Source organism: Elephas maximus, chromosome 25 (assembly GCF_024166365.1).
Source record: "Elephas maximus indicus isolate mEleMax1 chromosome 25, mEleMax1 primary haplotype, whole genome shotgun sequence".
Classification (NCBI taxonomy): domain Eukaryota; kingdom Metazoa; phylum Chordata; class Mammalia; order Proboscidea; family Elephantidae; genus Elephas; species Elephas maximus.
The window spans coordinates 5,986,592-5,999,592 of record NC_064843.1 but is presented as its reverse complement, the minus strand read 5'-3'; the positions used below and the strand labels follow the sequence as shown (position 1 = coordinate 5,999,592).

At 57.3% G+C, this 13,001-nt stretch overlaps 1 protein-coding gene across 1 annotated transcript in view; it reads left to right on the top strand.

Annotated features, from left to right (window-relative positions):
* Window positions 1-10,672, top strand: part of LOC126067531 (cadherin-4) — a 709,326-nt gene extending 698,654 nt beyond the window's left edge. The window contains exons 11-16 of the mRNA XM_049869539.1: window positions 246-388; window positions 2,188-2,421; window positions 3,902-4,135; window positions 5,804-5,943; window positions 6,528-6,692; window positions 10,466-10,672. Coding sequence (XP_049725496.1) covers window positions 246-388; window positions 2,188-2,421; window positions 3,902-4,135; window positions 5,804-5,943; window positions 6,528-6,692; window positions 10,466-10,672 — 1,123 coding nt within the window. The remainder of the gene's footprint in view (window positions 1-245; window positions 389-2,187; window positions 2,422-3,901; window positions 4,136-5,803; window positions 5,944-6,527; window positions 6,693-10,465) is intronic.
* The last annotated feature ends 2,329 nt before the right edge of the window (window positions 10,673-13,001 follow it).

Genomic DNA, 13,001 nt, shown 5'->3' with positions numbered 1-13,001 from the left:
AGCTGCTCCCTAAGCATCCCATAAGCCCCAGGGCCACAGAGGGAGGGTGTCTTCTCTCGCGAACAGACAGTGGGGGCTCTGGCATAGGACCTACACAGGCTATGGGCCTGCCCTGCCCGAGGAGTGGACGCTGGGCTGCCCCCTGATGTTGTCTGGGAGGGCAGTACAGAGGGGCCCAGGCAACTCTGTCCTTCCAGCACCCCACCAGGCCATGGGAGGCCTTCACCCCGCTCCTCTCCCTACAGGTACTCAAAGCTGTCAGACCCGGCCAACTGGCTGCATATCAACACCACCAACGGGCAGATCACCACAGCGGCTGTCCTAGACCGCGAGTCTGTCTACATCAAAAACAATATCTATGAGGCCACCTTCCTGGCCGCTGATAATGGTGCGTCCTGCTCCAGGAGGCAGCTCGTGGGGAGCCTCTGCTATGGGTGTGCGAGGCCGTGGGGAGCCTCAGCTGTGGGGCCTGAGAGGCCATGGGAGGTCTCAGCTGTGGGGTGTGAGAGGCCGTGGGGGAGCAGGGCAGCACAGGGTGCTGTCGGCTGTCATTCAGAGCCTCAGTTATCCACGTGGCTGGCGCAGCCCATCGTCCCCTACTGGATGCACACCATTCAGTGGCTCACCGAGTCACTTGTCAGCGGGGGCAAGAGGGTGGCAGGCAGGCCAGAGGGTGTCCCGGGGTGTCCTTGACCCTGCAACCCCAACCACTTCTCGGCTTCTCCTTCTGTTACCTGTGGCAGCTGAGTCAGAGCCCTGGTTGTCAAACAGATTCAGACCTGTCCTGGCCAAGGACCTCACAGGCTGACCACAGGTCAGAGGGCTAGTCCAACCCATACCCCCGCCATACTGGGAGTCCACCCCTCAAGGCTCTGACCCAGACACAGCCCTCCTGCACCCTCAGTCAGAGTAGGGAGCAGGGGCTGGGGCCCAGAGGCACTGGTAGTGGGGGAGGGCTCACATCAGAACCTGGGCCCAGGACAGGTAGAGGGGCCCCAAGGAGCCTGGTGTGGAGGGGGAACGGGCTGAGCAGAGGAGGGGCAGGGGAAATGAAGGTCCCAGAGCACTTGGGTCTTTCTGAGAAACTCGAACTGGTGTCTCCAGGAGCTGAGAGCTTGTGGCTCTGGGAGCCCACCCGTCCCTGGACAGGCGCCTGGAGCTGGGGCATCCACAGCCTTCCCACTGCACTGCTGAGCCCATGGGCCATCAATGCAGAGGGGAGATGGGGAGGCAGGGCAGGCAGGAGGGAAGGTTCCAGAACCAGAGTGCAGTCCCAGCACCACCTACTGACTTGACCCTCCATGCCCATTTCCTTCTCTGCAAAGTGGGGCGACTAGATGAGAAAGTGACGTTAAGTGCTCGTCACTGCCCTGGCGCAATAGAAAAACACACGGACACCCGTTTTTGGCTCCTCCTGGGTTAAGGGGTCCGCTTGCGCCTCTCCCGCCTGAGTGCTGATCCTCCATCTTCTTTGAGCCTTTTCCAGAGGCAGGAGCCACGCACGTCACGTAAATGAGTTTGGAGGTGCTTCCTGGAAGATTCAGAGACATCTGTTGGGTGTATTTTTTTACACCTTCTGCCTGCCTCGGCCAAAAAATGGGGCTGTTCTTCTAGACCCTGGGGGCCTTGCTGGGGAGGGGGGGGGGCAGGAAAATGCATGGGGAGGGGCAGGGAAAGGCTGACCCTGAGAAGCCCTTGGGCTTGGAAAGATGGCAGGGATGGCACCCCGCTGCCCAGCATCCTTGAAGCCGCCCAGGGCCCCCAGCGAGGCGGGCCCCTGAGTGTGCGGCTGTGATCTTGGGCACAGCTCTGAGCTTGGGAGTGTGTATCAGTCCAGGGCGTGCCTGTCGTGTGGTTGTGTGTGTGTGTGTGTGTGTGTGTGCAGCTGGAGTGGAACTGCGCCTTGGGGGTGCCTTTGTGCTGTGTGCGGTTGAGGGGCTGGGATGGCAGGTGTTGGTACAGGTGGGGTCCAGGACTATGGCTATGGCTGCATGTCTGCCTGTGCTGAATGTGTCTGTGTGTCTGTCCTGCATCCAGCCGTGTGTCTGTGTGTCTATCCTTCATGTGTGACGGTGAGACCATCCGTGTGTCCCTGTGTGTGTTGAGTGTGGTTGTCTGTGTGTCTGTCCTGTATGGGGCGTGGCCACGGCGCGCCAACAGTGACCGTGTGTGCATGTCTGTCCACAGGGATCCCCCCAGCCAGCGGCACCGGGACCCTCCAGATCTACCTCATTGACATCAACGACAACGCCCCTGAGCTGCTGCCCAAGGAGGCACAGATCTGCGAGCGGCCGGGCCTCAACACCATCAACATCACGGCGGCCGACGCGGACGTTGACCCCAATATTGGCCCCTACGTCTTTGAGCTGCCGTTCATGCCGGCCACCGTGAGGAGGAACTGGACCATCACCCGCCTGAACGGTGAACCCCTTGGCTGAGCATCCCTCCGCCAAGCCCCTGGGAGAACCAGGCGGGGCTGGCACAGCCCCAGGGGCCACAGTGGAGGTGGGGATGGCCCGGGAGGCCCTGGCCCTCCTGCAGGGCCCCCACAGGGATGGGGACACACACCGTGCCTCCACTGCTCCGCAGTGTTCACTCTGCTCAGGAGGAGGCCGTGCCTGGAGCCCCTGATTCCCACCTTTTACGCAGCACAGTCCCAGCACCCTTGCGGCACAACTTCGTGCTTCTGACAGCTTCCTGGGCCAGCGATGGGGCCTGGGCCTGCCTGGTCTGTCTCCTTAGATATTTTCCCAGCCTCGATTTGTCATCTGAAGGGTCGCAAAGCTCTGAGGTTTTAGTGGCATCGTGGAAATGCCCTCACCTCACCAATGCCTAGTACCACTGTTTTCAGAAGCATTTTGCCGACTTTATGGGCAAGATTACTGTTTCCTCCTGCATCTTGAGTGTTGGAGGACACTTTCCCCACATTCACTGGCCTTTTTATTTCTCCTGTGATCTGTTCAAGGCCCTTGCCTATTTTTCTCTGTGGGCTGTCTTGTCTAATGGATTTGCTAAAACCTTCCCCCGGAGAAAGTGAGCCTTCGTCCCACCTGGTGCAATCGCTTCCTTTCCTTGCATTGCCAGTACCGTTCAGTTTTGTTTATGGTGGTGGTGGTGGTGTGTGTGTGTGTGTGTTGTATGTCTGTGCATGTGGTGTGTGTGGTATGTATGGGCCCTATTTGTTGTATGTTGTGTGCTGTGTGTGGTGTCCTGTGTGTGTTGTGTGCTATGTGTGTATTGTGTATGTGTGCTGTGTGTTATGTGTGCTGTATGTTATGTGTGCTGTGTGTGCTGTGTGCTGTGTGTGGTGTGTTACCTGTGTGTGGTATATGTGCTGTGTGTGCTGTGTTACATGTGGCATGTGGTGTGTGTGCTGTGTGTTATGTGTGCTGTGTGTTATGTGTGGTGTGTGGTGTCTGTGCCATGTGTGCTGTGTACTGTGTGTGGTGTGTTACATGTGGCGTGTGGTGTGTGTGCTGTGTGTGATGTGTAGTGTGTGTGGTATGTGTGCTGTGTGGTATGTGTGCTGTGTGCTGTGTTACATGTGGCGTGTGGTGTATGTGCTGTGCGTGATGTGTAGTGTGTGTGGTATGTGTGCTGTGTGGTATGTGTGACGTGTGTTACGTGTGGTGTGTGTGGTGTGTGGTTTATGTGCCATGTGTGCTGTGTGGTGTGTTACATGTGGCGTGCAGTGTATGTGCTGTGTGTTATGTGTGCTGTGTGCTCTGTGTGCTGTGTGGCATGTACGTGTGGCATGTGTGGCATGTGTGCTATGCACCTGGTGTGTGGCTGTTAACCAAGCCCGCCTGGGACCTCCACACCACCGGACGTGTGGTCTTGTCCTCTGACGTGTGCTCAGGACGGAGGCCGCTCACGGAGCACCGTCTCTTGCTCTGGCCAGGTGACTACGCCCAGCTTAGCCTTCGCATCCTGTACCTGGAGGCAGGCATGTATGACGTGCCCATAGTCGTCACGGACTCTGGGAACCCCCCACTGTCCAACACGTCTGTCATCAAAGTCAAGGTGTGTTCATGTGACGAGAACGGCGACTGCACCACTGTGGGTGCAGTGGCAGCGGCCGGCCTGGGCACCGGGGCCATCGTGGCCATCCTCATCTGCATCGTCATTCTGCTCAGTGAGTGCACGCAGCGTGGCGGCCCTCCTGGGGTGGCGGGGGGGGCTGGGGTCATGGACACAGCAGCCCTCCCGGGGTGGCGGGGAGCTGAGGTCATGGGCACAACGGCCCTCCTCGGGTGGTGGGAGGCCAGGGTTGTAGGCCAAGGGCTGGGGTCACAGGCACGGCGGCCCTCCCAGGGTGGCAGGGGACCAGGGTCATGTGCCAGGGGCTGGCGTCATGGGCACAGCAGCCCTCCTGGGGTGGTGGGAGGCCAGGGTTTTGGGCCAGGGTCACTAGCACGGTGGCTCTCCCAGGTGGCAGGGGACCAGGGTCATGGACCAGGGGCTGGGGTCATGGGCACAGTGGCCCTCCAGGGGTGGCAGGGGGTTGAGGCCATGGGCACACTGGCTGTCCAGGGGTGGCAGGAGGGTGGGCTCCACAGCAGACATTTCTCAGTGAGGAACCCCTCAGAAAACCATTTAACTTGACTTCACGATAAAGTGTCTCTCGTTAACTGTCAATCTTGGTGCAATGCCAGCTCGATCCAGCCACTTAGGGTGTCTCCAAGGGCCGTCTCCTTCCCGCCTCTCCACTCAGCCTTCCAGAGGTCCCGTGTCTGAGGCTGGCTCCCCTAGATCCCTGCGGGCACCCCCACTGGTGGACAGAGACCCTGGCCCCACCCAGTCCCTGAGCCTCTGGGTATTCCAGCCTCAACCACATGCACTTCTGGAGCCCACTACTGGCCAGGAGCGGGTGTGCTCATTAGCTCTGCCCAGGTCACATGCCCCACCTGTTGCTTGGTTCTCCAGACAGGAGTGGGGCTGGGGGTGGGCAGAGGTGCTGGAAAAACAATCCCAGAGGTACCCTCCCTTCTGGACAGTCGCCTGTTGCAACCAGAGCCCAGGCGGGGGCCACTCCCCCATCCCAAACCCGAGGCTCCGAGGGTTATCTGTTCCACACCTCTTCCTTCTTCCGGGGTCCCTGTCCAGACACGTTGTGCCTACAGACACCCCCTCCCCACCTAACCCCTCACCTCCTGCTTCTTGAAAAGTGACTGCCACAAAGCCTTGTGGATGGGCCACCTGCTCCGCTCTGTGTCCCATCCTGCTTCCTCGAGCAGGATCTGGGAGGAGGGAAAATAGGTAGAGGATTAGATTGGATTGATGGATTGGATGGGTGGATAATAGATATCTCAAACAGCACCCCAGTGTTAGGCAGGGGTGGGAGAGAGAACAGTTGGGCCTGTCCAGCTCTACCTTGGAAACTGTTGGACGTGTGTGTGTGCACATACACTCAAATATGCAGACATGCACCACAAATGTGTGCACACATACATGAGTCCACATTGCACACACGTGTGAGCACACCTGCACTCAGGAGCACACACAGACATATGAAGCATACACATGTGCCCCCGCACAAACAGCATACTTGTGTACATTACATGCATTGTGCGCAAACCTCTGTATGTATACATTTGTGCATGGTGTACAAGGCACATGAGCCATACACGCACACACACATTTGCACGCACCACAGACATGCACACATACACATACACACTGCACGTACACACCTGCATGTACATGATCACACATGTGACACACATGTGCATGCAGGTATACTTGTGTGTACACACACATGCGCACACAAGCACAGCTGCTCACGACACGCCCCTGCCCGCAGCCATGGTCCTGCTCTTCGTCGTGTGGATGAAGAGGCGGGAGAAGGAGCGCCACACAAAGCAGCTGCTCATTGACCCCGAGGATGACGTGCGAGACAACATCCTCAAGTACGACGAGGAGGGGGGAGGCGAGGAGGACCAGGTGAGTGGGCACGCGGCCAGGACCCGCCCCACATGCGGGCACTCACCCCACACGCCTGTACCTGCCCTGCACACCGGCACTCGCACAGGGCTTGCTCTCAGGATTTAACAATACCGTTTTGTCCTCCTTCCTGGTGTGAATGCACCACATGACCTCGTTAGGTACTCAGGGAAGGTGGGCACGGGACACCTGTGTCTTCCCAGCCCTTGGCTCCCCTGCCCACGGCCACATCCTCAGATGCCAGCCTGGCCCTGGGTCTGCACCTGCCCCTTCCACCCACCATCACCCTACCCTCCGACTTCCCATCAGCCTGGTTCTCCTAGGTGGAGGCGGGGAGGGGTGGGAGGGAAGAGGACAGCATGGCCCTGCCCTGGCCAGGGGCAAGGGAAGGACAACACAGCCCTGTGGTGGTGGGGGGGCACCCAAGGCTGCGGGGCTGTCAGGGTACTAGGACACCAAGGGTGTGGACTAGGAGACACTGCCCAGTTTGAAACTGGGCTCTGCTATTGGCTATGGGGAAGGACCCCTTACCCCCTGCCTGCCCCACTACCCATGCTGCCCCTCTGATTGGCCCTGTCCCCCAGGACTACGACCTCAGCCAGCTCCAGCAGCCAGAAGCTATGGAGCACATGCTCAGCAAGGCCCCCGGGGTTCGGCGGGTGGACGAGAGGCCGGTGGGCGCAGAGCCCCAGTACCCAGCCAGGCCCATGGTGCCTCATCCTGGGGACATCGGTGACTTCATCAACGAGGTGCGTGCCTGGGAGGGGCCCAAGCAGGGTTGAGGCAGGCCTGGGTGGGGAACACCAACCACATGGCACCAACGCCCAGCCAGGTGGACCACTGAGCCATCGTGGGCCCCAGTACCTGCCTGAGGACCACACATCCCACCCCACCCAGGCAGGACTAGCACTGGGGGATCCTTTGTGGATGTATGAGGGATCCTGAAAGCCCTTCTCTGACCTCACCTGTGTCTGAAATTCCATGACTCGTGAGGCTGCAGGCCTCTTTCCACGGCCAGCACAGTCCACCTCCCCAGGCATCTTTGTCCGCTGCCCCAGGCCCACAGGGGGAAATGCCACTCGAAGGGACTCCTTGGCCCCAGAAGATCAGGGGTGAACAGAACTCTCCTCCCCATTAAAAACAAATTCTGTGAACTCGGACAAAAGCCGTCCCCAGTGCACGGGGCCTGGCTGCCCTGGGAGCGAGCAGCCATTCAGGCCAGGCGTGAGGTGGGGGCAGACAATCTCCCATCCGGCCTTGTCTGGCAGAGGGCCGTGACCCCCACGTGGTGGGCACAGGGCCTTCTCACAGCAGATGTTCACTAAGGCTCCGTGGCTGCGTGGGCTTCGGTAGCAGCAGGAAGCTAGTGAGGTGGTGGTAACACCTTTTCGGAGCAGAGCTGCAGAAGTGGAGCCGTGGTGGACACAGGATCATGGCTGTGATGCTGGACTTTTGGTCGATGGCCACTGGGAGACATTCCCTGCCTCTACTCCCGTCCCTGGTGCCCCAACAGAGAAACTGAGGCCCAGACACACCGGGAGCGAGCCCCGGCCTCAGGTACAGCCCAGGCCAGCCTTGGTCTTTCTCCCGCGGCCCCTGCGCACAGGTGGCGTCCTTCCTGAGCAGTGTCTGAACTCGTGGCCTGGTACCAGTCCCAACATGGGGGCTTGGAGGCAGCTCAGCATCCATGTCCCAACAAACACCCTGCCCAGCCTTTAATTTTCCCCCTTTGTGACAGAAGCTTAAAACGTCTACTTGCAACTTAGCCAGAAAAAAAAAAAGCAAACCCCTTGCCATTGAGTCAATTCCACCTCATACTGACCCCATGAGTTCCAGGGTAGAGCTGCTCCATAGGGTTTTCTTGGCTGTAATCTTTACTGAAGCTGATCACCAGGACTTTTTTCCACTGTACTGCTACGGTACTGCTAGACGGGTTCAAACCACCATCCCTTAGGTTAGCAGCTGGCTGAAAACCACTATGCCACCCAGGGACCAACTTATCCAGAGAAATACCTTTGCTTCCTTCTTCCTTTGTTGTAAAGCAAATAAAAGAACAATTTGTACCAGGCAATGAGAGACTTTTCCCAACAAGTTGTTTCCCTGGTAGTTAATATCTGAGCAGCTACAAGCGTGTCTCACGTGTGGGCTCTCAGCAAAGTGTCATGTTCCTGGTCTTTCATGAGCTGGCGTTGGTCCCTGTGGTTTTGACCACCTGGCCTCCGATACCAGCTGTATTTTTTAAAGGGGCTTGGGCAACACATATCTCAGCCTATATTGGAATCTAACTTTGAAAGAATTCATTTAAATAGAATATAAGCATGGGAGGGATTTAGTACAAATATAAAGAGATTTCTAAGAACATTCCCCAAAATAGATCATGTCCTGGTGGCAAATGAAATTTCTACAAATGCCCAAAAGCTGATGCTTAGACCACATTTACTGTCTACACTGTAATAAAATTTTTAAAATCACAAAAAGTAGGTCCCCTGATCTATATATTTAAAAGCCTGCTTCTAAATAAATAACTCTTAGAGGAAATTAAAAATGGAAACTACAAGTCATTTAGTACTGAATAATGACAGCAGCACCCCTCCCAGGAGGAGGAGGTTGAGCCAAAGCAATTCTCTGAGGAAAATTCGCAGTCTGAAATACATTCATAGAGAACTGGAAAGAATGAACACAAAGGGACTAAACTTTAAACTCAAAGAGTTAGAAAAAAAGAGACAGCAAGATAAATCCAAAGACAAATATCCCCAAGAAGGAGGAAATTAATAAAGGCAGCTGTTAATGAAGTAGGAGACTCCAATGGCAGCAGAACCCAGTCAAAGAAGATGGTGGCTGGCCTCAGAGCCGACAGGTCTGGGCAATTCCACCTCAGACCTTGTCCCGCCCGCCAAAAAAAGATTGCACAGACTGAAGCTCTGGCTCTTCCTCTCTCTAAAAAGACGAGGGCTCTTGAATCCTAGTGAGAGGCCATCTTGTCTTTGTTTATTCCCAGGGTCTTTGAGAAATTGTTTTCAGCAGAAGGGATTTATATTTAAATGGCACATAGTATTAATTAGCTGAATCCCCTCCTTCTGGGGTGCACAGGAAAGACTTAAGAGCCTTTTGGAGACTGCAGACTTGAGAGGGGTGGGCTGGCTCCTGTCTTGGCGGGTAATTTGGAGACTCAGTCCTGCGAAGCTAGCTAAAGCAGCAGGGGCTCCAGAAAGTAGGGCTGACCTTACTGGTGATACCCCAAGGTCCCTAAAAATGGAGGAGCAGTGTGGGCAGCAACAAAGCCTGACCCACCTCTACAGATGGAGGACTCCAGACTGCACCTGGTGGGCCCCCTAATTTCCATCCCTCAGCTCGAAGCCCTCCAATCCACAGCTGTCCGTTACAATTCACCCATTTTGACTTCCTTAAACCGAAAGACACAAATCGGCAGGCAGGGAGCTGTGGGTACATTTCTTTTGCCCACTGGTGTTTATTTTGTTTGAATTAGTTTCTGATCTTAGCCTGGGTTTCACCAAATGCGGACACAAGGACAAAGATTCCAGAGCCTGGGGCCCCAGGAAGTATCAGTTAGGAGAGGGGAAAGGAAGCAGGAAGGGGAAGGAGCCAAGGAGGCACAGCATCATGCCAGAGACCACTGCAGGCACCCGATCTCAGTTCTGCTGGGGACTGCCGAGAGCCAGCGTATGGCATGCCCCTCGGAGCCGTGCCGCCCAGGGAGAAGAGAGGCTAGGGTGGTGATCCACTCCTGGGGTCCCTGGTAGAGGGCTGCTCCCAGTGGCACTCTCAGCCGGCCACACGGGAAGCAGAGTGCTGGAGGCCACGGTCCCTCACAGGAGAGAATGTAAGCGCTGGCGGTGGAGGTCTCACCAGTGGGTACTACAGGGGCGAGGATGTGGGGGCAGGGCCTCCAAGGCACCTCCTACTTTGCCAAAATCTGTTCTTGTGAATGTTTAACCCCAGATTTCCAACTCCTGCCCACCCTAGGTTCATACTCCCACGTGGTAACAGTCAGCTAGATGGAGAACCATCTTCCCCTCAGGAAATACTGAAGCCTAGCCACAGGCCCCACCCAGCCCACTTGCCTCATTATGGGCATTGCTGGCATTTGCATTTGCTACCTCCTGCACTCTCCAGCCACTCCATTTTCCTCAACTCCCTCCCCTTCTGATTCTCTGAAATGCCCCTAAGTTAAACAGAGGGGGCACTTACTGAGCACCTACTATATACCTCCTATATTAGGAAACCCTGGTGGTATAGTGGTTAAGTGCTACGACTGCTAACCAAAGGGTCAGCAGTTCGAATCTGCCAGGCACTCCTTGGAAACTCTATGGGGCAGTTCTACTCTGTCCTATAGGGTCACTATGAGTCGGAATCGACTCGATGGCACTGGGTTTGGTTTTTTGGTTTTATATACAGGTCCTACATCATCCTTTTCCCACCCTACCACCCCAGCTCCTCTTCTGGGCTCCCCTTTCTGTTCCATCAGACCCTCCACTCTAACCCCACGTCTGTATGAACCCAGGGCCTCCGTGCCGCCGACAACGACCCCACAGCACCCCCCTACGACTCCCTCCTGGTCTTCGACTATGAGGGCAGCGGCTCCACCGCAGGCTCCGTCAGCTCCCTGAACTCGTCCAGCTCTGGAGACCAGGACTACGACTACCTGAACGACTGGGGGCCCAGGTTCAAGAAGCTGGCGGACATGTACGCGGGCGGCGATGAGGACTAATGACCTCACGCCCTCAGACAAACTGAGGAGCCGCGCGGGACGCCGGCGACGGGACTGGCCCGAGGGCAGCTGGTGCCCACCGCGGACTGTGCGTTAGTGGTGTGTTAGGAGGTCCCTGCCCGCCCCACACTGAGCTGTCTAGCATGAACACTTCGCGCCTGCCCGCCCGCCGGCGCCGGGGCCCCTCAAGGTAGCCGACGGAAGGAGAGCGAGAGGCACTCTGTCTTAACTTGAATTTCTTAGAACAGAAGCACTGTTTTTAAAAAAATGAAAGTGCCTTTTGGTACATGTATCCGATCCCCTCAAACTCAGGAGTGACTAAAACAAGCAGGCAGACCAAGCTCCCACCACCCCGCGCCCCAGCCCAATCGGCATCCCTGCCCCAAGCGGCACCCCAACCCTGAGTATCACCCCAACTCTGAGCCATGTGGCACCCTGGCCCTGAGTGTCACCCGAGCCCCAAATGGCACCTGGCCCTGAGCGTCACCCCAGGCCTGAGCATCACCCCACCCCCGAGCGTCACCCCAGCCCTGAGCAGCACCCCAACCATGAGCAGCACCCCAGCCCCAAGTGTTACCCCAGCCCTGAGTGGCATCCCAGCCCCAAGCATCACCCCAACCTTGAGTGGTGCCCCAGCCCCGAGTGGCACCCCAGCCTTGAGTATCACCCAGCCCCGAGTGGCACCCCGGCCTTGAGTATCACCCAGCCCTGAGCATTACCCAGCCCTAAGCATCACCCAGCCCTGAGCATCACCCAGCCTTGAGCATCGCCCAGCACTGAGTGGCACCTGGGCCCTGAGTGTCACCCCTGCCCAGCCAGCCCCAGCTCAGAAGGCATAAATTAAGGCATGGGGAGAATGGTTTTGTTGGGTTTTGTTTTTATTTTTTTATTTTTTGGTCTTTTAGTAAGAAAACAGTGGCTGACTAGTTTAACAAAATTCACCAAGAAAAATTAGTTTGGGGCTCCAACCCGAACAGAGTCCTTCCCAAGTCCTCACCCTTCACTGCGTTCAGCCAGCATCTCCCAAGACCACACTCCAAGGGTCCAAGGCCAGCAGGGGGCTGGAAGCTTAGCTTTCAGCTCCAGCAGCAAAGGGCTCCCCAGGGCCAGGCAGGCTCTCAGTGACCCCAGGAGCCAGTGTGGGGGTGTGGCTGCCCCCCAACTCTGGGTGCTCAAATATGAGGCAGGCAGGGTCCCACAGACAGTCCCACAAACTCCCATCTCTGCACTTCCCCCATCTCTGAGGTCCCCTCACACCACCTAAGGCCTCCTTTGCCACTATTACTGCAAATGCCGCCCAGACCCCAGCCTCCTGGCTCAGGAGAGAGCATTTTCCCCAGCATCAGAGCCCACCTGGCCAGAAACCCATCAGGTCAGACTCACACGGGACCCTCCCCTGCCTTGAATACACCCAGACACCTCTGTCCCTGTGGGGCTGGACCACATCCTAGGACAGCGGAGGCCTGTAACCACTCTAACATAGGGTCAGTGACCACCTCTTGGTCTTTCCTCCAGCCCCAGCCACTAGGACCTGAGTTACTGCTTTTATGGCGGAGGCCCATCAGCATTCTTGCTGTCTGCCCCACTGCATGTCTGGACAGCAGGCCCCGAGCGTGTGTGATGTCTGACTGCTGCCTGGTGGCTTTGCGTTGTCACCCCCATAGTGTCACTGCTCCCTCGGTGGGTGGGTTCCGTGGGACAGTGGAAGATGCTGTGAGGACCCCTGGGAGGCTCCGAGGCTGCGCCTATCACCGAGTGAGAAAGCACCCCATCTGTGCCTATGGGCGGGGAAAGGGGTGTCTCTCCAGGGACCGCTGGATGTGAGGGCATTTCAAGGACCCTCGTGCTGTGTCTGTGCTCGGCAGCGGCCCAGGCCAGTGGCAGTGAGGGCTCCCAGGAAGGGTGCCAGCCACCTGGGCAGGAGCTGACTTCAGGTCCCTTGGGAGGGAGAATCACCACGTGGGCCTCGGCCACACCTGCTCCCTGGTGTCAAGAGGCGGGGTGCCAGCTCCCCTGTTTTCCACCGGGGCTGGGATCTATGGCCTCCTCAGCCTCGGGCCTCCCCCATTATGTCCATCCCCTTGGCCAACAGCCTTGGCGAAAGGACACACAGGGTTCTTCCCCAAACAACATGTATCCCCCCAGTCGAGCTGGCATCATGTGCTCAGACATGTGGCCCATTGCAGCACCCAGTGATGTGCCCAAGGAATGGAGAGGTGGACAGAAAGGACAGGGTGGCCATCGCCAGGCACTGGACCTGAGGGCCTCCTCAGGGCCCATACTCCCTGCAACGCAGATGGCTAGCTCCTCCGGGAGACCGGCCTTCCCC